The sequence below is a fragment of the Bradysia coprophila genome, unplaced genomic scaffold (genome assembly GCF_014529535.1).
Source record: "Bradysia coprophila strain Holo2 unplaced genomic scaffold, BU_Bcop_v1 contig_297, whole genome shotgun sequence".
Lineage (NCBI taxonomy): Eukaryota > Metazoa > Arthropoda > Insecta > Diptera > Sciaridae > Bradysia > Bradysia coprophila.
In genome coordinates, this window is record NW_023503555.1 from 2167236 (window position 1) to 2192755 (window position 25520).

The window sequence follows — 25520 nt, forward strand, 5'->3', positions numbered from 1 at the left end:
AATAAATACTAATCACACTTTGTGCGAATTTTTTTTTTTTCAAAAACACCTTTTATTGGTATTAATAGTACAATCTTAACTTCCGTTAATTTATTACTACTTGTGCGAATAGCCTTTTCGTTTTAAATAGGGGAAAAATTGCCGAAAAGCAAGAGAGACGTTTTCCATAATAGGTCTCAGGCCCAAGCCCCCAAAAGCGGTCTCAGGTACTTTTCAATATCCGTGTCTAGCTGGTGGGTTTTACTAAAAATTACGTCACGGACAGTTTTTTATTTATTGGGAATATGCCCTAACACCGTTCCATAGATACCGGTACTTTCGGTATTCTAAGTACAGCTAGAGGAAAAGTTGTCAAGAACCATGATGTATCATCGGATATATGGTAGTGTATTGGCGTATTGTTGTTCAAGTTTAAGTAATATTTCATATTGTATTTTTCAATGAAAGTAGATAAGTAGGTATGGCCAGTCCATACAAGTCGGAGCACAAACGAATTTGCATGGTGCCACCTCAAACGAACTCATTTCTAGTGGAAATTTACACTAGAAATGAGTTCGTTTGAGGTGGCGGAATGCAAATCCGTATGTGATCCGGCTAGAACAAATTTGAACGTTTGGCCATACCTATCTATTTACTTTCATTGGTATTTTTATGGTGATCGCCTCGCTCGTATCGGCAATCTCACATCTATTGCGCAAACAACCCCATTTACTACCTTGTTATGAAAATAGATATGACCATAACGTTGTCCACAGTAACACATTCTTCGCAAGATGACTGGAGAAATGTGTAATCTAATTTTAGGTTGTATACCGATCCAAAAGTCTATAGAAATTAGGCACTTCGTACCAATTTTAAAAGAAAACAAATGACTGCAATCATTTCAGTTTTCTTATAACATCTTCACCATCCGAAAAACTTGTAATTTATAAACATTTAAGTCCATTACTTAATGTGAAAATACCAACGCTTGCTAAATAAAACTTCCCCCCGTTGTTGTTCTTCATAGAACATTTTCGTATGTACTACCATAGTGAGTGAGAAATAGAAGATGGATACACTGTGTAAGTTATATAATTGCACAATTCCGTCTGTGCTGAATTGATAACATTTTAACTAAATAGAAATGTATTTCTCATTGTATTCTATTATAACGACGTTGTACCTCTCTGCCTACAATAAATTCTACATTCTCTTTTGAAACTATACAGTTTGAGAAATGCTGCAACGTTTTCAATAGCTTTATTTATGCATGGCGTCGCCTTTATGCAGCTTTACGTCTGATTCAAATTGTTTCGTTTTTTGTATTATGAAAATCTAGTCGATTCATTTCGACAACAATACATTCATCAAAATGTACAGAGTCATTCACCCATTTAGCATGCAAGTACCGTAATTAAATTGATATGAAACGAAGCTTTTTTAATTGATAGCTTTTTACACGCAGACACATTTCGAGAAGACACGGCGAACTTCTAATAGAATTTTACGTCAGCTAAATGAATGCAAATTGATTTTAATTTATTTAAAATATTACACAACAGGAATGCAAATTCTCTGACTGGAAGAGTGGAAATTGGATTAAAAACCACGACATTAAACAATTCTTAATGCAGATCAAATGTGGTGGAAACGAAATACTTACACAGCGAATGGATGTTATTTATTAAAGATTGTTGCTGCTAAATTTATGTATCTACAGATGCTGCAGTAAAAACTATAAATCAGATCTTTTGAGACACTCATTAATTTATGACATGCAATTTTAGGGAAAATCGTATGTATGATGATGTTAAACCTTTTACGGACGGCTATACAATTTGTGATCGACAAACTCTGGATAACATCGTCTGATAAACCAAAATATTGGTTAAAACAATTGAAGTAAAAGATTGTATTTCTGTTGAAAATACTTTGTTCAAATAAAGTAGTAGATTCGACAAAAATCCAGGACCTATTTTAAGGAATTTAATTTCCAAAAATTTCCAAAATTTCACAAAAATTCTTAAAATTTCCAAATTTTGTTTTCTGTTAGATCTCATTCCAAAGTAATCAGTTAAGCTCAAAGAGATGAAAAACAACTAAAAAGGTAGTAAAAACAAACTTTACGATGCAATCTGTTGTGTTTTTAGATAAAATGACGAAAAGCGATGGAAAAATTTAAGAATTTTTGGAAATTTAATTTCCTTAAAATAGGCCCTGCAACAATCTTTGTAATATTCTTGCTGTCTGGAGAAATGGTTAAGGAGTAATTCATAAGCTTTTCATGCTTCGGGGCCGAAAATGAGGGCAATTTTTCGAATTTTCTCGGGTTTCCGGCCCTCTGCATGAAAACTCACATGTGCACCTGTTTGGGACGGCTGATTTAAGGCACTTTCGCTTGTAGACCTCACTCCGTTCGGCCTACAATCCGCGAAATTGCCTAAAATCAATCGTCCAAAACAGGTACACAAATGACTATAGTTCACCCACCCGAAGTATAATTCCAAAATTAGTAACATGAAAATTTTCGCAACAACTTCGAAGAGGTTCGAAAGGTGATTGACATCAAATTTTTTACTTCTTCCTATGCAACCTGTTATTTACACGTCCTTGTCATGTTTTGTTATCGTTGTTTGTAACAGATGAGAAGCAGAAAAATTTTTGCACTGTAAAAAAATCTGTAATCATTTTTCATACAAAATACTCCATTTGACAGCTGTCACTCGAAGCACTTTTGGTTTGCGTTGCTGCTAGCAATTATACGTTTACAAAGTGAAAATGAGAATATGACATTTGGAAAGGAAAAATGTGATTTTGTGAACACCAAGCGAGAGGCATGGTTCGTAAAATTTACCCAAAGTAAATTAACGAAGTATGTAGTGCAGATCCACGAAAACACGTAGGACCCTACCGACCCTACTTTCTAAACCGAATTTATGGATCTTAACACTAAAAATTTTCAGCTGGCATTTGAACTGAGTGGTCGTACCGCTATTTCTGCTCTTCATTGATTTTAAACAGGCCTTTAACAGTAACGACCAGGAAACGAAGTATCAAATAATATTGATAAGTTATACCTCGTAGACTGCTGAACGTAACAATGGGACTCTAAAGAGAAACGAAGTGAGTAATTCATTGTGGAAATCTGGGAGAATGGTTTACGATTCGAACAGGCGTTAAGCACGAGCCGTTCTCTTACGTCTTTTGTTTCTTCTCGTTTTGGTGATGAAGCCAACTGATTTTCATTATGGAAAACTTATGCTCCCCAGCGGAGTAGAAGAAAATGAAGATGCTGATGATGATTTGAATTGAATAAATGAATTCCGAGATGTATTTGGTTGATGGTGTACAGGTATTGTTGCCAAACCATTGTAAAAAGCTGAATTGTCAGACTTTTAAGAGGGTCCTCATTAGAGCAATCTCCACAGAAACTGTCCGGTTTGATTGAAACCTATTTGAGACTTAATTTTTGCTCGGATATATGTTCACTCGAAACGAATAATTAGATAAATATAGTCGAAACTCGAATTAGTTGCAACTTTTCGTATTTATCAAATTGCAAACAATGTCAAGCAAGAAACCCACTTCGGCTTAAGAACTATGCAGAACTTTTCTCTAATTAGTTCAAAATGCGAAATATTTATTTTTTATTGTTGTTGAACCAATCCCTCTACTCTGCTTCTGTTGTTGTTTAATTATTCTCGCTTATTATTTTGAAATAAACTGAAAACAATGCTTCCACGTACAAAACTACACTGTAAGAGTATTATACTACTACCATTTATAGACTGGCCCGAAAACCCTATGTACAATACAGAATGAAAACAAGTAACAATTTTTGCATTTGCATGGCATATTGCCATATACAAATAAAGTTAAACAGCTTAATACCTGACATCAAAGCGCTGGCTGCAGCAGCAATGCCATAATATAACAAATAAAAATAAAAAGCTGTGTTCTGCTAGTATATTATAATATAGTTGACGGTAGCATGGAACCAGTGAATGAACATGAAACACAAGTATAATATTAAATTTTTAATTTAGCGTACACTTTATTGTGTTTGTTAAATTTCTTTAGGGGTTGATTTTTTTTCTGTTCTCTCTATGTATTCGAAATAACTCACAAAGAATCTGTGGGGCTGATATTGCACCGCTGGGAGAAATAAGTAACGGTTTGCATATGAAATTTCATTAAATGAAATGGCACAAAGCAATGATTAATTTTACCTGTTCAGTACAGGCTTTTTAATTTCGAAGTGTTTGGAAGGCTGTCAGTCCTCTAATTACATGATTCAATTTTGTAACTTTGTTCAGCAGTCACATTTGGGCGTTACACTTTATGCTCAATTAGTTACCGGACGGTTTGAATGAATGATGGTGGCAATATTCCAGGGTTTGAATGTTCTTTCTGTGTAGAAACGAAAATTGAAAAAGATTTCTTCGCACATCCGTTGTTTGCTTGCTACATACAAATTCATGTGACCAAATGGGTTTGTGGGAGCCGTATTGACAGACTTGGCAATGTAGAAGTGTATTATATCTCAAGGGATACTAAACGTTGCTTACAAATGGATAAGCGTTTAATCTTCGATTAGATCTGTAACTTCATTTCTTTGAACTATGCTACAGAAAATCTTTTACTTCATTAGTTGTAACGCACGTTTTCCTATAAAGGGACTATATAATTAAAGCTTAATATTGTTGTGGTTTTTGTTGATGACAGATGATCACATGGCTATTAGTACTACACGTTGTGAATATACTTACGTTTAGATCTACTCAAAGTTGCCACCAGTCGAAAAAGCGCTTTCTCTAGAAACGTCATTTCTAAGGAAAGTCAGGAATGTCACGATTGGCCAACAACATCTACCTATAGTATACATATATAGTGCCATCCTACTTAGCTACTCACAAAATGTCGTACTCCGTTCATACCACTGCAGCTATTATAGATAAATCAAAGTTAATGACCGACATATATGACAATTTTTTTTGATACAATTATGGAAAATAGGTAAAAATTTAGGAAAATTTGAGAAGATAATGGGCAAGTGTTTTCTCAAAAATTAGGAGAAAAAACCTATGGAAAATTTTATTTCCAAATTTATGTCAATAACTTCAGGCCGGTATATCACTAACCGGTACTTAAACGTTAAAAGTTAACAGATTTAATCGTAATTTAGTCAAACGCTGTCCGTTTGTAAATTATGAAAATTACAATTCAACTGTCTCACTGGCAACGTGAGAAAACGCTTGAAAATCCATCTAAAATGTTTCATTTACCCAGCCAGACATTATGGTCGAAAACTTTATTTCTATCCATTAATACCGCCCTTAACGTTCACTGAATATTACGCCACTGATATATCAATTTATTGAGCTTGACTAAATATCTCTGAACATGCTTAACAGTCAACCTATCGAAAAATCTCTAAAATTTCCGAAATTTTCGATTGAGAATTATTTTTATCGAAACTTTTCACCGAACTTTTCTTTTAATGGAGATGTAACCTTAACATTTTCCAAATTCAATGGGACATTAACTACCAAAATCCATTCAAATTGTGACCGTAATTCACAGATCAACACAATAAATATAAAGCAAAAAAAAAATTTTTTCACTTCATTGGCAGTTATTCGTGTGTAAAAATAGGAAAACCTTTATAATTGAATAAATTATTACCTTATCCGAAGAATTGAAGCTTTATACTTTTCCGTCGAAATCATTTCACCATTTAACCTTTACCGAAATCTGAACGATGCGTATGATAAATTGGAAAATATTTCAAATCAAAATGTGTCAATCATCCCATGTAATTCTTCACCGTCAACAGTCTAAATTAGATGTTACGAGTTTTGGAAATTAGCTTTTATGAAATTCGTAGAAAATGGATGTTGTTTCGGTTTAAATGAAAAAGGTCAAAGCCATGTTGATCTTAAAAATTCATTCGACATTTGGCATTTACCTAGAATTCCCATTCATTTAATGTAATTCTATATCACATTTCGGCTTAAAACGTTCTGTGTGACTTAATTCCAGTTTAAAAATATTTTTTTATTAAAATGCCGGAGACAAATTAGATGTTACAAATAATTCGAGCCCACGCATTTGCCCACACGCATATGACAAACCAACAACAATATTATGCTTCTATTTAAAATGTCACTTTTTATACTTTTTATAAAGTCTTTATTTTCACTCCCATGGTAAAAATTATTTTTCTTTGAAACCCTTGCCTGTCCTCCTGCTTCCATGAAAAATTAGAAGGATTCTATTGATTATAATCACTAAAGAGTCACCAAGGATAACTGTAAAATCATGAAATAAAAGTGGAGGTGAACTACCACTTCGAAGAAATTGTCACTTACCTGATCATATCACGAGAGCAAAATACAAGTCTTCGTCAATCTATGCCTTAGACAAATCCTGAGAATACGCTGGCCAGAAAAGATTTCAAACATCGAGTTGTGGAACCTAACTAAATTCGAGAAAATGAAAGTGATGATCAAACGTAGGAAATAGAATTGGATCGGCCACACAATTCGACGCACGGGAACGCGTAAAATGTGTAGGCCTAAAATCACGTGGAAACGAACAGTCGTCGACGAAGCGCTGAATGGCGAGAAAAAATGGACGGAAGTCAAGGAATACGATGGAGACAATTTGTAGACTCTCAATCCCTCGAGGAGTAAGACGACAGATGATGATGATGATAATGTCACAAGCTTTTTACAAAACAGCATATCAGGGCTACGGATGTTATGTAGAATTCTTTATGAAAATTCCCGAATTGAAAACTTCAAGAATTTCAAGAACTTCAAACAATGAAAAGTTTCGATCGTCTGTCGTTTGTTCTAGCGTAAACGAATGAAAAGTGCTCTATCTTTCGATTGTTGTAGCTTAAAAGCTGAAACGAATTAAAGTGCAGATTAAGCTTCAAGTGTTTCATTTATGGTAACGTTTAATTCTCGTTCTATGAGAGCATTTTGTCGACTAAAAGTACTAAAATGAAGTCTGACGTTGACGGTAAACTCGAAAAAACGTCTCTAAGCTAAGTCATTGTTCCACCAATCAACGAACGTTTATAAATAAATTCTATTCAGATTTCTGTTTCGTTCCATATTTTTATAAGACAACATTCACAAAAAAAAACGATTCGTCTGTCCAAACAATATTATCTGCACTTTACAGTTATATTTATTCACGCAAATACCATTTCAAACAGACACGTTGCTGCCAAAATCGAGATAAAAATGCACACAAAATTTACGTACTGAATGCGGTAAACGCCATACAAGTGCAAATACTTTTCACGCCATAAGCTGCGATATCTTGTGAATTTTTAAAATGTCCAACAACAAACCGAACAAAAACCGTTGTTTATTTTCAAAAAAAAAATAATAAAAAAAATTACGGGGAAAAAATTGTATATTCCAGTCTTGTTGTTCCGTTATGCTGTGAGCACAGAGTAATCATTTTTTATGCGAACGTGTTGCACTATAATGCAAGTACATGAGGGAAAATGTAGTATAGATGTGGCTTTGTTAAAAAAAATGTATAATGAATTCATAACCATGAGCTTTAAAAGGAACACTAGTTTGCGTTAGGTGGTCGATAATTCAAAAAAAAGCTTTTGATGTGGCTGATTTTGCATTTTCAAAAAGTTTCCGGTAATAATTTGTTGAAAAACTTAGTCCACCAATCACTAGCGAAACATTTCATATGTGTAAGCACGGGAACATGACTTTTCATTTTTCGACCGAGTTACGTACATTTGACGGGACATTTCTACCGTGTGATTATCGTTTAATGTCTATTATATCGCCCAGAATTGCTGCATTGTTCACGCCAGCAATACTAAGAACGATTTGGAACCGTTTTTGCATAAATTCTGTGACAAATTAAAAAAATATAGTTTTTCTCGTACCATTTTCTACACACTAGAAGGTCATCGAATCTGCAACCCGGTGAAACTTTACGTCGAGTCTATATTCGTTTGAAAGCTCTTGAAATTCCCTTTAAAATGAGCTACGACACGACTATTTTGCTTCCCAGTCCCAGATTTTAGAAAGCTTTAACTCCAAAAAATTTCTGGAAAAGTCATGGTCGGGAACACTTTTTGTAATTTTTCATCGGTGTGTCGAATTTTTTTAAATTTTAAAGTATGCCAAATTGAAGCCACAGTCTCTACGAGTAGTTATCATATATGATATATATACACTTAACAAATTTGTTTCAACACAGGCGGCAGAACTGCTTTCACCATGGCTCTGTGACCAAAAAGTCGGTTTTCAGAGGTGCGCATGGGAGCTTCGAACTTTAAAAAAATGTTTTTGTTATTTTCGTGATCAGTGGACCATTCTGCATCGAGCCTACCCGCAGGCCTTAAAAAAATAAAAAAAAGACTGCAAAACGCTACACCCTATTAAGCACTGTCTTCCACTCGTTTAACATATTTCTAACGGACAACAACAACAGATGGCACGTGAAAACCTTAGCAGCAGATGCTTCGGAACAAGTATAGTTTCACCGATTGAAAACTATTAAAGTTGGTGAAGTTTATGTCGGGCATGAATAGTTAAAAAAGGAAAGGCTTGATTCACAATATGAGATTTTGTAAAAAGAAAATATCATTTTGTGAATCATGAGGCCCTAGTACATAGGTTATTCAGTCTCACTTTTCCGACATTTTCCCTCAAACGTTTATCCATTTAAATTCTTATTCAAGACAACGTTCTACTATGAAATAATTCCACTGAAATATTCCATATTTACATCCTTCGTGTGTATCGAATCAAAAAAGACAGAGAAAATATTGGAAAAGTGAGACTGTTTCTCGGAACTGTCTACTAGGAAGGCGGGAGTGTCCTTGATACTCTAAAGTCGCAATATTTTATTAGCAACAGTTAACTGAAATATCAAACAAATTAAATGATTCAGGCTGATGAAGACAAACGTTTTAAATCTCGATTCTTGTGCTTCGTTTGACAAGGGACCTGAATAATCTAGTAGCCCTATATTTTTTGCGAATAAAATTTTTCAATTTATGTCAGTGTTCATTTGAGTTCATCTTCATAGGTTCCTTACTTGACGTTTCGAAAATGAACCGCAACTGTCTGGTTTATTTTACTCTGCCGTGACAACAAATCTTAAAAAATTATGAAAATGTTTAATGCTTATCAAACCTGGCTTCAACGTATTATTCACTGCTCAAAAATGTTAGATGGACTTTCAAGGAGAAGCAACTTTAATTCTGACTTCTGAACTTCTGACTACGAAAAGAACGAGAGTAAATCATGGTACAATGTGTACTACATTCTACACATACACAACATACACTCTGAACAAGCCCTAAAAGCCTTGTATTCTTCTACTGTTCTCTGCAAATGTTTTACAAATCAAGTGGAACAAATTCTGTCATGTCCCTTTCAGTTTATGAGAAGCATAACAATTAATCGCGATCCGACTAATAATAATCCAACGAACATTGTTCCGAGCTGATGGATGAAATGAAAAAAAAGAACTGCGACATTACACATAATATGCGTTCAGCTGGATTTAGCTTCCAGCGCTAAATTCTAACATATTTCCATTTTGGATGTGTGCGAAAACTGAAAGGCTTTCGCATATTTTCACAAACAGCCTACAGCCTTTAATTTATATGTGAAATTTAATTTGAATTTATTCGGTATTAACATTATGGAAAATTACACGCTCGCTCAACTCAGAAATATTGTCGTAGCTGTATGACGTTCAAATGTATCTACTACTCCATATTACACATATGAATATTATATCCGCCCATCAACAACAGCACAATTGCGATATTATTTGTTAGAAAAGCGTAAATTTATTTTGTTGGTACAGCGATATTTTAAAGTGCGTGCATGAGCGTATCACATTTTAAACTTTCATGTGAAACAATATAGTGCCACAAACTGATTTAAATGTAATTAATTTTTGGTTGGATGAGTTTCCATTAATTCGCCCTCATCACCCAGTCATCCCATTATATTCGTACATATACGCAGAACAAATGCCGCTCAAACGAAGGCTTTTCTTTTTCATTTTCATTGCTTCGATTAGAAAATGGTTCGGTAAATAAAACAAATGAAAAATATAATCCGCCTTTCGACTGCTGTTTATTAATAAATGATGAAATGAATTAAGATTTCAGTTGTTTCTTATGTGTACGTTAGCACGGTGGGTGTGTAATAAGCTATCATAAGAAGGATTTTTCTTGCTTTTCATTAATATCGGGATTTATAAAAGGATGAGCTTAGGTTTGCCATGGTTTTCATCCGTTCACTACGATGGCAACATCTCGATTTGAATGAAAGGGGCTGTTACATGACGTAATTGTGTTCAATTACTATATCGAATGAGGAAAGAGAAACTTTACCTTCTCAGGACAGAACTGGCTAAAACGGCCAAAAATCCTTCGGCCGTTGAATGACAAAAATTTGTAAAATACCCTTCGTTCATATACAAAAAATCAAATATAGCCTTCGAGCATCGCTCAGTCGGGGCGACTTTTCCACTACCACATGACAATACAGCAAAGATCTTTGAATTTATGCCTGTGCGCAAGAACCGGTTGGTCGTGGTCACAATAAATGGGTCCCGTGATCTATTAACGAAACAAACGTCCATGAAGATTAGATGTCAAACACTGAGTGGAACTTGAGAGCTACGCATCATGTTGAGTGTTGATAAAACAAAATGAAGTAATAGATTTCATAGTTTTTATGGCGATACAATTGCCGAGCGTTTATGAAATCCTAAGAGTACCTAGCCCAACATATCTTTGATTTTTGCTGACAAAGGAACTGTTGAAACTGGAACCTTCAACTACTTATGAAGGGCAATTTCCTTTTCAGTGACTTTGCTTGGGCCAATAACACTTCTTCTACTTTCCAACTGGCTTTAGTTATGTCGTACTAAGAGCCTTACTTTGAGACATAAACACTTCTATTGGGGCTTGTTGCCCGCTGAACAGTTGTATTTATTCTGAATCTGATGAGAACAACATCGTAATACCCATTTGCAAGGGTAACTTGATTTGTTTCATTGTAATTGCATACTTGGATTATGCCTCTTCGTAGAGTGAAAACACTCGTCATATGAGTCGTTCGAGATTCAACAGGAACAAATACCAACGAAATAGACTAAATCAAGAAAAAGGGCTACGATTAATCTCGAAAAATTTCTCGAACTCGGTGCGTGATTCCTACTCTAGAGTCGAGCTCGAACTCGGCGTGAGATTGACCAGTAAAAGATTGAAAACTGTTTTTGAATATTAATTTTATTGTAATGCTTGTTCATCGACAATAAGTTAATCGCACAGATAACTTAATTCCACTTCAATAAAAATGGGCAGCCCGACCGGATTCAGGTCAAACATCATACCAGTTTCATCTCCGTCCTTCGGGCACTCAGCCAAATCGATTTCCACAACGAACGTCACATCACCCGAATTCGGCAAATGTTCGCAAACGGTCGTCTCACGTTCATCATCCGAACGCATGCAATTCGAAAAGTATTTGAACGAAACCGATTCACTTGTGTCGCTTTTTTCGATTTCCATGCGTGACTCAATTTTCGCAAATTCATTCCTTATCAACTCGAGAACGTTCGATGAGTCACTGTTCAGAGCGCCAACGTATGCGGATTTGAATTGTGAAGCGACTTGCTCGTAGAACGTTACTGTTTTGGAACTGGTTGCGAAAATGGCAGTTGTTGTTGCTTGGTTTTTGGAATAAGCGTTTGCGAGCTGCTCTATAGAGGGATAGTCCATTGTTAGCTCTTCAGTATATGAACCAAAGGAATCCATGTAACATCCTTCTACGTATGGAGCTGTTATATTTGCTGCTCGCTGTAAAATGTATTTCGAAAATTGGATTTATTTGTAGGATTTAAGATACTAGCACGAATGTAGACTTTGTTCTATGTTCGCACTAATATCTTTCTCGTATTTTATTCAACACATACGCCATCACCCGCAATATGGAAATCAATATCCGTAGCTAACAGAACAACGCGTCTACTGTTGCTTCTCCAACCAATTTGTTCGGCACATTCTATTACTTGAGCTAAAGCATCAGCATGAGACTCAGGACCGTCTTTACCACCCAATATCGGCAAGTCATTGATTTTTTGTACCAAACCAGCTGTTTCAGATGTTATAGGAAAATCGTTGCGGAAGCTGTAACTGTAACGAAGAGACGACTTGCAAAAGTGTACATTCGTAAGTCGGTTGTTACTACTTACTCTTCAGGTCCACCAAATGGAAGTATCGGCTTGTCAACAAAAGTTCCGAATCCAATCCGAAAATCATCAGTCAGGTTAGCAAGTAATTCAAGTAAGCTTGAACTAAGCTTCACAACATTCGCCTTGTCATCGGCCATTGATCCGGAGAAATCCATCAAGTAATACAAGTCTAACGGATGCTTCTCCAAGCTGAATGTTACCGAAATATTTCTCTTTCTACCAGGCTCTACCGGCAACCAAGTAGTACAGTTAGGATTTGTAACCACAACAGAATCATATTCGGTTCGATTGACATCAAAGGAGTGGCATCCACCCTCAAGTAAATTATTGTACGTATCGCAACGAGGCATATCGACAGTTCCATCACTGAAATACGTATCGAAGCAGAATGAACAATTATGCGGCGATCCCTGACAAGTAGTAGGGTGACTGATTTCATGGCAAGGAGGTTCTGATGGTGTTGGCTCTGAAGGTTCCTTTGTTGATTCAGAAGGTTCCTTTGTTGATTCAGAAGGTTCCTTTGTTGATTCAGAAGGTTCCATTGTTGATTCAGCAGGTTCCTTTGTTGATTCAGAAGGTTCCATTGTCGATGCTGGAGAGTTTGTTGTTGTCTCTGATTCCGTACAATCATAATCAGTCGCCCAAACGCATAGGTTCAAATTCGGGTCGAAAACCAATGCCACGCCATGCGTTGGTGCACATTGTTGAAGGTAAGGCACTCCGTTCGAACATAGGTAAAACGAACCACAATCAACGGGATTCGACAAAAGAGCGTCATCAGGACCACAGATAACTTCAGCTGGATAAGAAATATTTAATGTTAGCATTTACGAAAGAGCGAAGAGTAAAAACCAACCGGAAACTGCTGCTGTGAATACAGAAATTAGTACAAGGAAAATTATTTGAAAATTCATTTTCTCGGTTAATGCAAGAAACTGTTAGACTGTTACACGCCTATTGAATTATCGACGATGGTATGACTTATGCATTCACTTTTGGTGGGTTTATATACCGGTTTGCATGTAATCTCTTCGCTGATAAAGCAATTAATCACGTGTTCGATGCATACATTTCTTATTTCCTGCAATACAAATCTTAAAATATAACCTGCTGATAACACTTTATCGAGATGCTACAGGCCAGGGCTGCATAGTCATACGTGGAGATTATTTTGACCTAGGAAACAGTAGCAAATGCACAATGTTTGAATTTTGGCTAATAAATCAATAATAATTTACAAGAAATTTTTACAGTCCTTTGCATTGGTGAAAATAATGCGGAATCATTCCTTCCGGAAAACTCCCGTTCCGTACAAAATGGCCTATTTTTCATGTAATTATCTTATGGCAACATCGGCAAGTTCTTCCTTGAAAAAGACTTGTGCAACATAACGGCGCAAAATCCTTCCAATTCACCACTAAATACAACTTGACGCAAACGAATGTTATATCTGTGCAACATTCAACATACCGCCGCTAAATCGTTCTAAATTCACCAATAGATGCAACTTGACGCAAACGAATTCATTACGTGTGAAACATGACGGAGCTAAAGTTCACCTGAAAGTTTGGATCCGTGTGTAACTCTGGATTTGCATTACCTTCAAGAAGGACAAGATTTGGTATCAACATTACTTGACAATTAAACAATAAAAAAATAAAGCAAAAAAAGTAATAGATTTAATGATTATAATCTCCACTACGTCTGTCATTTCTGAAAGATTATAATCAGAGATTTTAACTTGCGTATTAGACTTTATTTAGTGACTTTGTTATCGTATCGAAACTATCAAGAGAATAGTGGAGGTCAGATAGTTATAATTAAGTTAATTTCGCATCGGATTTTTAAGCAGTGGAAGCAAGTTCTTCTTCCTTATATAATGCAGAGGAAGGTTCCAACGTTAGCTTTCCAAAATATCTATAGCTCAAGTTTAACTACGTGCTTTAAGCTAATTATGTTGTGACTATTTACAAGTGGAACAATACACTTTCACTACTTATTTATTTCCATTTCACACAAACCATTCATTAAATTGCTGTGATCAGTGCTACATTCTCCATTTATTTCACTCAATAGTGAAATCGCCTAATTGTACAAATGAAATGATTTATTAGATGTCGATGAATGGAATAGTTATTTACGTATTTGTTTTGGACGGTATATGTTAGACAATTTGGCGAGTTGCAGCCCGAACGAAGTGAGGGCGACAAGCGAAAGTGCCTAAAAAACCGTCCACAACAGATGCGTAGACAACTCTTCGTGCTGAGGGCCAAAATTTCGAGAAAAATTCTAAAATTGAAGACCATTTTCCATTTTTCAAAACTATTTTCTCTATTCGACGAGTGTTTTCAATTTTTCATTTTCATATTCTCTAAAAGACTTTTTAAGGCCTTGCGTATTCATTTACCGGTCAATACCTACTTTAGCTACACATAGCGTTGCAAAGAAGACTTAATAGACTATGCCAAAATGATTTTTTTCTCAATTTTTTGTATAAAAATTCAAAATAAAGATACCCGTGTCTCGTCTTTTCACGAAAAAACATGAAACCGGAAAGGTTTTTCACTTTATAAATTCCTGAAAATTGTGATTTGCGCTATTTTCCACCCAAATTCCACATAAGGTCTAAAGTTTGCAACATTAAAATTACAGTAGTGTGGTTCATTCAGTTCAAGGCTGTAAACTTTGGGGAGGTCACGCAAATACATATACGCGGATGACACACTACATTTGATGATAAAATGGCCGATTTCATTCAAAAATTCACCTCTTGTGATGATTCTCGTCGCCTTGATCAAGGTTCTGAAAGAACAGGTAAAGAGACTTACGAAGGCGGGTGAAACACAAATCTTGTCAATTCAGACATGTATATTGTTTGAAAAGTCAACTTGAAAACAAATTTGGTTTTTGTTAAGTTGAAATCGTCATAAAAAAATTTCCAAACCTAGTTGGCGCTACAGGAAAATTTTCATCACACCGCCTTCGTGATCAACTCGAAAGTGTCTTAACCTGTGGCTAAAATCAATCGTCCAAAACAGATGCTCAAAAAAATTTTCATGTAAGGGGTCGAAAACCCGAGAAAAATCTCGAAACTCACTCATTTTCGGCCCCGACACATGAAATAGTATTTTACATGACTAGGGATAAAAAGATGAAAAGTAGAGTTTTCGTGTGAATTTTGTTGATCCGAGGCGAAGCCGAGGTAAATAAACACACGAAAACGAGACTTTTTACTTTTTATACCGAGTTATGTAATGGATTTTACATGCTAAGGGCGTCGAAAGAAGTGCTTGAAAAGTACGGTTTTCGACGCATGTAGCATGTAAAAGTAATTTGTGCAATTCAGTGTTCAATTCCCTGAATTTATGTCCTTAGAAATTCCTGCAATACGTTTCATGCTAATTCAGTCGGTATCGGTAAGTTGTGAAGAAAATATACAAAAAAGATGTTGCCATTCAGGCCATTCTTGACACTGTTGGGAAGATAGTCGTTAGTGACTAACACAAAATTGAAATTATTTTAAATTATTATTAGTTTAAATTATTTAAACGGAGCGTAAAGGGAGTAAGAGGAAATTAAGCATTAAAATGCCATCATCAGTTAAAGTTGATTGGCATAGGCTATTCACACTTTTCTTTTGTTCTCTTGTCAAATTTGACAGCATAACAAAAGAAATGCTTTGCTAGGTATGTGTGTGTGCAATTGTTGGAAATGTGGAAGTAAATCATAAATCATTGTAAATCAGCATCAAACTTTCTAACTTAAATGGTAATAAACGACCGATATTTTAAATAAAATCGTCAGATAAACGACAATATATGGCCGATTAGGACGTTACCGATAAGAGCTTGTTCAATGCCGATAGATATGAATGTTGGGATTACCGGTGCAATGATTTAAAATTGCAGATAAAAAGTTATAAACTAATTGACAATAAAGGTAATTTTGGTTGAATTGGCAGCTTATCATTTTCAATCTGTAATTTATTACTTTCTTGAGGATGTCGATAAAAAACTTCCGTTAACGTAAATGCATTTGTTTAGCCGTCAGTGCTATTTAATAAGGTAGGTGCTATTTGCACCCGGGTGCAAATAGTTGAAAATACACTTTTTGCAACCGGGTACAAACGGTCTAAAATACATTTACGGCCAGTTAGGGCAATTTGTACAATGTAAGATTTAAGTTGTTTCTTGAAATTATCTGGCTTGTAGACGAACAAAATTTATAAAAATATGATATTGCTCTCACACCGATTTATTCCTGTCCTTCTATTGGTCTAAAATTCCAGACTGACCTACATACGAAATTTGAAAGAAATCTATGGAAATGTTTAGCAATATCGCTCCCATTTAAGTTGTTCTATTTCAATGATCTCACCTGTGCGCACCGAATTTGATGCTCGATAGTGCGTTGAACTCGTACGGATCCTGAAAACCAAATGGTGTGCAAAATGGTAGTTTTTTCAAATTTACATTCAAAGACTACCCTGTAGTCGAGCCTGTAGTTGACTTGTTTAGAGATTGATGTGGCGTGATATGGTCCAATGGAAAACCAATCTCACACCCCGCATATATCAATAATTAACCAAAATATATAAAATTTTCTTGATTTCCAGTTGCCTCAGTTTTTCCATCCTTATCTTCGGTGTGCAACGAAAACAACTTATAGTTTTAATTATGTATTTGCCTGATAGCTTATCGTGTTGTATGATCAAATTTTGTTATTGAATGTCGAATGTCAAATGTCAACGAATTCTATTGAATAATGAAACCAAATTAAGCTAAGCCCCACCTTTTGGGTGAATCAGGTCCCTTGACTGACTGATTTTTTCAATAGATTTTATTTTAAAAAAAATCAGAATTTGACGTTTTTAACTTTGGACTTTAGCTACGGACTATATTAGAGTGTACAAGACCTTAGCTAGTGGCTATATTATGTACAGGAGCAACTGTAGTGACATGTAGTGTGCTTGGACAAAAAATTTGAAAAATTGGCGCACGAATTTTTTTTTTGTGTGGTCAGTGGTCACTCGAGAGTTCGATGTCGACAAGTGAACTTTTGATTTTTATTGTATACTTTGGACTTGAGACCATTCAAGAATTTAAAAATTACAATAAATAACAATTTAACTTCGAGTTTGAGAAGGCTGCATTTGGCAATCTGTGGCAATCTCAGTTTCTTGCCATGGCCTTTCAGAAATCCTATGGTTACCAAAAAGGCGAACAAAGTGCTTTTTGAACCACCCTTGTATAATATTGCCACGACTATTTGAATCGCTATTGTAAATATGACCGAATTAAGGGTAATCGATGCGCGTCGAAGGACCATGTTTAAAATCCTAAGGTTTTCAGATTTTAATTCTTTCTTTATTAACAATAAATTGGTATACTTTAACAATTGGTAGACTCGTTGATTAGATTATACAATATAATGGTTTGGTTGGTTGGTTGGTTGGATGGATGTTGCTTCTTGCAACGATTGATACTGAATGACTATAACTAAATTCTGATTACCGCTCTAAACGAACATACAAATACTGATCATAATTTATAATAGATGACGCGCATCGATTACCCTTAATTCGGTCATATTTACAATAGCGATTCAAATAGTCGCGGCAATATTATACAACCCTAGTACACATAGCGTTGCAAAGAAGAACTAATTCACATTTTTCTTCTGTTCTCTTGTCCAATGTGACCACGACAGAGTAAAGTTGACCAGGCAGGAGCGCTGACTTGACTAGGGACCTGAATAATCTAGAAGCCGTATATTTTTGGCGAATAAAGTTTTTAAATTTATGTCAGTGTTCATTTAAGTTCATTTTCATACTGTGTATTAGGTCCCTTACTTGACGTTTCGAAAATGAACCGCTCCTGCCTGATTTATTTTACTCTGTCGTATGAATGTGACAGTATACCAAAAGAAATGCTTTTATTAGCTCTCATTCGTGTCGCTATGTGTGTAGCTGGAGTTAATTACCACCATTGTTGCAATTAACTCACCAACTCGGTACGGTGTGTGTACAAATGTTGGGCAAGTCAATCAAAAATCATTATAAATCAGCATCGAACTTTCTTACTTAAATGGTAATAAACGATCGATATTTTAAATAAATTCGTCCGATAAACCACAATACATAGCCGATAAGGTCGCTACTGATACGAGCTTGTACAATGCCGATAGATATGAATGTTGGGATTACCGTTGCAATGATTTAAAATTGGAGATAAAAAGTTATAATGTAATTGGCTTTAAAGGTAATATTGGTTGAATTTGCAGCTTATCAGGTTCAATCTGTAATTTATTACTTTCTTGAGGATGTCGATGAAAGACTTCCGTCATGTCACCGCTATTCAACAAGGTATTTTCACGCTGGTACAACCGGTTACAAATAGCCTAAAATACACTATTTGCAACCAAATGTTGAAACATCCATTTTTTAGGTCAGTTTGCACAAGTCACCTCTGTCGCTAGTTAGTAAAAGGAAGATTCAAGATTCTGACGAAACACTCAATTGTTAGCCCCCTTTGTACTAGGACGATTGTTTCTGTTGCCAGTTTGTAGAAGGTCTATTCAGGCTGCTTCTGTCGAAATGTCTAATTGTACGCCCACACGTATACAAGGAACATTCAAGTTTTCTCTGATAACTGTAAGGCTCGTTTGTACAAGGAAAATTGACTGTTGAAATGCAAAGTCTGCATGGGAGCAAATAGCGCTTTATAGCTTTACTATTCATACCCGTGCGCACTTATCAAAAAATCTGGTTATGTCTAGAATATTTAGTCCTGGGAACCAGCATTAGAGCACCTCACTCATGTCGGAAATAACCCAAATACTAGGGGTGTGCGATGGATAAAGGATCGAGACTGGCGTAATCCACAAAAAATTGTTATCGTTCCTAGATGTCAAAAATCGATTTTAAAAATTTTGAAAAATTTATTTACAACTTGTGACAAATCATAGAAGCTAAATTTTCGAGTTTTCGGCCTCCCACAGAAAAAAAATAAAATCCGGAAGAATTTTGTCGAAAAAGTCTTCTTCGTGAGTCTTTGAAAAATTGAGTGGATCTTGAACTTGAAAATTCGTAAATTCATCTGGAAAAGGATTCAATTTTTGCTCAAGTGGGCTTAATTTCTTGCGAATGTTGAAGGCTATTCATAACAGAAAAGTTTTTGAAAATCATCGGAGAAACGTTTGTATTTGTTTTGCTTAAAATTGGGGCAAAATGCCTCAACTGAGAAAATCGAATTTTTTTAAAAGTGTAAAAAATCTTCCTTCAATTTTAAATTGTTTGATCAAAAAGTGATTAATATCTTCTATTATATTGAATATTAATATTAATATTAATATTTAATTGAATATTAAATGAATCAAAAATAATGTTTTTCGTGCATATTTCAGAAATTCGATTTTCTCAGTTGAGGCATTTTGCCCCAATTTTAGGTCAAACAAATACTGACAACACAAACGTTTCTCCGATGATTTTCAAAAACTTTTCTGTTCTGAAAGGTGTTCGCCTCTGACAAATTTTTTATTCCTTCAGACTTACATTGAAAGACTACCCTGCAGTTGACTTGTTTCTAAATTGAAAATGCTTGATGTAGCGTGATATGGTGGAAAGGAAAACCATAATCCCACCCGACAAATATCGATAATAACATGGTGTATTTTGAATTTTCTTGATTTCCAGTTGCCTCAGGTTCTTGCCTCCTTATCTTCGATGTGCAACGAAAATAGCTTATTATTTTAATTATGTGTTTTCCTGATAGCTTATCATGTTATATGATCAATTTGGTTGTTAAATATATCAACGAATTCTATTGAATAATAAAACCAAATTAAATAATTTCTGCTACTACTATTTATGATGGTGAAGGAAATTCGCAAAGAGAGTTATGTAACCCAGTTAGAGATGAGCGGGCCGACGTTTTTTCAATACCCGACCCGACCCGGCCCGATCCAATTTTTTGAACCCGAGCCCGACCCGACCCGAGACTTTTCTCTTCGCGGCCCGACCCAACCCGACCCGAAAAAATCATCGGCCCGACGTGACCCGATTTTTTTTTACTATAAGAAATTTAATGAAATAGTATGTTACATACCAAGGATCGAAAAGGTGTGTTTTAGACCCAGGTGGTGAAAACGTCCAGGGATGGAGCGACGCGAAGCGGAGCGGAGACCAAGGACGTTTTCACCACCGTGGTCTAAAACACACCTTTTCGATCCGTGGTATGTATACTATTTTTCTTCCTGGAGTACCAAAGTCACATTCCGAACAAAACATAACAACAGATTTGCACGCCATATTCAGCTGCGATCTCTATACCACATGCGAGATCGTATGCGATATCACAAAATCTCATGCGATATCACAATATCACATGCGAGATGGCATTCGATATAACAAAATATAATGCGAGATCGCATGCGATATCACAAAATCTGATGCGAGATCGCATTTAATATCACATGTGTAGCATTTTCATTTGTTATAGTATATGACACATCTGGGAAAGAATAAAGATAGGATCGAAAATGACATAAGCGGGAATGAAAATTGAGAGAAAAAAGTGTCGGAGAATGTTGCTATTTCGGTACTAAATTTGGTGAGTGAATGTGACGGTTTTGGTACTTCAGGAAGAAAAATCATTTTCTACGCATAAAAGCTTTGCAATAATCTTATACGCGAAGTAAAATAATAAAATAGGTTAGTGTTTCATGCTTTATAGGCTTTTATTGGCTTACTTTAAATTTGTATTTCTAAGTCGGGCCGGCCCGAATTTTTGTTTTCAAAGCCCGACCCGACCCGGCCCGAATGAATTTTCAAAACCCGGACCCGAACCCGATCGGGCCGGGTCGGGTCGGGTCGGGCCGATGTATTTCGGGCGGCCCGCTCATCTCTAAACCCAGTCGAAAGAAAGGATGAGTATTCATTGCCAATCACGTGACGGATGAGAGACCCGAAACTAGAGCACCAACGCGCTTATATTATGATGGCAAATTACTTCTTCTTTTTTAGGGGAAAAGCTTTTTCTTTGAACTTTTGACACCCAGAGCGAGATCTACAGTAAGTTTGAAAAGTTGTCGTGTCATACTCGCAGTTGGGCCTGTTGTGCATACCTTTCACACCTCAATATTTTCGTGAAATCGATTCTTGATAATTCATAGACATTATTAGCTGCTGTCCCTTGCATTTGTCGGTGCAAGTAAAGGAGCGTATCTAAACCCAAATCTATAAAAAAAAACAGAAGGTTCAATCTGACAGGGTAACCTGACATTGGCCTGATTGGAGATTTAACCTTGAATAAGTTCACTAGTGTATCGAAATATGTGCAATATAAGTCTCAGGTCTGGACAATCGACCTTTATAACGTTTTTAATTTTAGCAACGGACTATTTGGGGTAGTGTAGTGATATGTAGTGTGCTGGAAGTGGACATATAATTTGAAATGAAAAATTGGTACAATGGTAGGACCCCAACTCAAAATCTTCACCTTGCCGAGGTGCTCTTAGACAAGGATGAAAAGAATGAAAAAGATAGAAATGAAATAGTTGAGTGAATGAATAGAAACATTTCACCAAACATTTTACTGTTGTCTCGCAAACGCTAGTAGAAACTTTGTGAGACCGCTTCGATTTTCCTAATTTTCATCGTGGTTAAGAGGCAACATATGGCCACATTTGAATGATTTAGTTCGGCATGTGATCCGGTGTTGAAGTATGGGTTTCATAATTGAATAACCAGTTGTATCCGAACTGGCTGTGAAGTAACTAAGAGTTGCAATTTGATTGTCTTAGAAAATGAAGTTAAATGTGCGAGTTTTCATTAATTTTTTTGTGGCCACATTACTCGTAGGCAAGACTGTACGAATGGAGGATGTGAGTCAAAGAACAGTTAATTTAGAATTCAATGTCAAATCGATTATTCGTTACTTTGTAGATCTGCAATGAGGAACCGGTCAATGTAAACGGTAAGATTGTTCTTTTCTCACAGTTCGAGTCTATACTTTTTGCGTTTGAATTTGTAGGTGTTACAGTGTACTGGAACGAAACGACACCTAGCACGAAATATATTTCTTCAACATGTTTGGATGCTTCAAAACTTTTAGTGTACCGACAATGTTCCGATGCCGTAGGTTGGTCACCTAATCACGCGATAGTAGATACACAATGCAAATCGGTCATGCTTGCGCCGAGTCAGTGCCCGGCAAGCGTGCAGACAAAAGTAAGATGTCATATCTCGCATCAGAATTCTCTAAACTAATTCCAATACCAATTCGTCCGCAATTTTAAAGGTAGATTCAACTGATATTTGCGAACACATTTACATTTCCAACGATTTAAACATGCACTATGGAACATCGTTTACTTTCTTGGATCTAAATGCAGAGGAAAGGAAACTTCTGATGAAAAATTATGCGGATAACGGGGTATCAGTTGATATTGTACGAATTCCTGCGTACAACTCGTGGCCAAATAAAGAAATAACCCGAGACATTGACTACTCAACTGAAGATGTGCAACTTCAACTGAAAGTACCCGGAAAGTATGGACTGGCTGTGCAATTCAGTAATGCGACAGTTCTTTGTGCAGATGAAGGCCATTCTTGTGAGCACATGTGTTTGGCTGTGAAAGTTGATAAACTTTCCTTTTCGACAGAATTAGTGATTGAGGATTGTTCCGCATCTGGTAGTTATTCAATAATGACACGAACAAGTAGTTTGATACGCTCGTATGTATGCGACGACGGATACTATCGATTCGTTCAAAGCATGATAGATCCGATCGAAGAATGTTTTACAGTAAAGAAGCTCGCACCGAATGTAACAATTACCGATGAAACAGGTCTGGAAAACGTTATCGATTCGTATTGCAACGGGGAAATGATGGATATGAAGAGTAACGATCACCATATCATGTTTATGCATTTGAGTCGAACGATGGACTTGGACGACAGCGATCGATGTTTATTTCGATTACAATCGCGTAATGTAACTCGTTACTCAGAATGGGGTACATTAAAGCTCTCGGACATCAACTTCGTATTCTGGGATCCATTTATGGATCACGAAATCATACTGAACCAACGACACAGCATTTTAACCATCAATGCGGCCGGACAGTGGACCTGGGAGAATGATTCTATATCGTGTATTGTGTGCATGGATAACAGCGTTACCATTTTGGAACCGTCTATCAATATGACGTTTAATTTATTTGAACGTAGGCTTGAGATCAATGTGACCAATGAGGACTTTTGGTTTCGGTACGCTGATGAATATGTCGGTTTTCAGTGTTATGCGTTGATAGTCGACATAGTCGACGGCGTCAGTACCGAGTACAAAACTGAATTGAAAGTAATTGCCAGCGACCGACCCACTGCCAATTATTTCGTTGAAAATGTTGGCGGTGGCATTTATTGGTGTGCCGGGCAAAAAATGTACGCTACCGACACTCTTATTGAAACCGAAAAGATTTTTGCTTATTTCCCGGTATTTGTGGTGCGTGTTGAACAGAAATGCACAACTGAATGCGATGTAAAAGGCTGGATCGATGATCTACTCACAATCTATGATCTGCACCCCTGTTCAAATCCCAAAACAACGGACGTTTCGTGTGGTCATGCTGTCATACATCGTCGTGACGAAAATAGCACCTCTCTTCATGTAACGTACACAGTTCGACTGACTGTAGCTCTCTATAATGAACCCATTAAGGATTCAATAATAAGTCTGACGAACGAGCAGCTCTATACGTTCCGTGTTTATGAGAAGCTCCAGAAGTTCACATATGATCCGAATGAAGACATCAATGTCATATCAGTTCGATCAACTGACTTCTGTCTCCACGATTCAATGTCATCGCTCGAGCTAATTGTCTGGGGTATTGGTCGCATTGGGGAATCATTTTCACCGCCGATCTGCGACTTTCTAACAAACGTATCGGTTCCCAACCGAATTTGTGCGGGTGATGAAGAAACTGGTGCAATGTGGCAAGATCATCCAGACAATCAATGTTATTCACCCGTTTCCCGAAGACTTTTCGAGCTTTTTGTGTTGGTCGATCACGATGCTTTTCTGATAACCGATGTCATTGTAAATGTCTCAACAACTCTTGATGGTTTCGATGGAACTCTGTTCCCGGTAGATGTTTTTGTGATCAGCAGAATTGTCGAAAAAATTGCGACCATTGTCAGTTCGAATCAGACTTCTTTGGAAGTGGATGATTTGAAAGTAATTTTCAAAATTTTCAACAACGTGTCCGCATCGGAAGACAATTTTTTGAAAATCTCATCGATTTTGAACTCAACCAACTTAATGTTGGATAGCCTTGATGAGTTGCTGTTGTCTAACATGCAACATCCAATCGATGATCTGACCGGTGGAATTGCATCGATTGAAACGCCGTTGCTGTTAAATTACTTAACTGAGCCCTCGGTCAGTGGTATATCGGGAATCGCACTGTTTTCAGGCCGAGATAATTGGCTCAACGACTTTACTAACTCATCGTCACGGTACATTTATGAAAACGAAAAGTTGGGGGACCTGATAAAAGACGATGGGTTTGTCATTGGCGTCCAACTACCAGAGGAAATTCTCAGATCTCAATTAAAGATCACTTTCACAATATTCTCTAGCGACGATTTGTTTCGCTCCGCTCCGACTGAACGAAGGTATCGAGCGAACGGAAGAATCATTTCAATTTCAATGTGCTGTTCACTCACTCCTTTTCCGGTCGGAAGTGAAGTTCAAATATTTTTTAAATTATTGAACCAAACATCCGAATCGATATGCACTTATTGGGATTTTACGTCGATTGATGGTTGGTCAGACGATGGTTGTCGATTGGGCGGATATTTCAATGTTAGTGGTGAACGGGTATTAGTTTGCAATTGTTCTCATTTGACTCATTTCAGTAATGTTTTATTCAACGAATTACGTTTTGACCGACATCATGAGAGAGTGTTGAATGTAATAACTTTAATTGGATGCTCACTGTCTTCCATTGGTGTTCTGGGCATCTATTTAACGGCCATTACATTTTCAAATTGGCGTCAAAAATGCAGTGCGAAAATCTTACTTCACTTTGCCACATCAATTTTGCTGCAAATGATCCTAATTTTTGTAATTGATGTTGATGATGAAGCATTTCTTTCTGAAGAAACTGACCATCACAAGAGCAGGTGCATTTCGATAGGCGTTTTCTTGCACTTTTCAATTTTGGCCAATTTTCTTTGGATGCTCATCATTTCTTGCTTGCAA

The 25520-nt window shown here is 36.4% G+C and overlaps 1 protein-coding gene across 1 annotated transcript; it reads right to left on the bottom strand.

Annotated features, from left to right (window-relative positions):
* Nucleotides 1–11271: 11271 nt before the first annotated feature.
* LOC119078826 (integrin beta-PS-like) lies at nt 11272–13220 on the bottom strand. The gene is made up of 4 exons (XM_037186534.1): nt 13112–13220; nt 12256–13054; nt 11977–12196; nt 11272–11860 (listed from the first exon to the last, which is right to left on the bottom strand). The coding sequence occupies exons 1-4, from the start codon at nt 13167–13169 to the stop codon at nt 11321–11323; spliced, it is 1617 nt and encodes a 538-aa protein (XP_037042429.1). The 5' UTR covers nt 13170–13220; the 3' UTR covers nt 11272–11320.
* Nucleotides 13221–25520: the final 12300 nt, after the last annotated feature.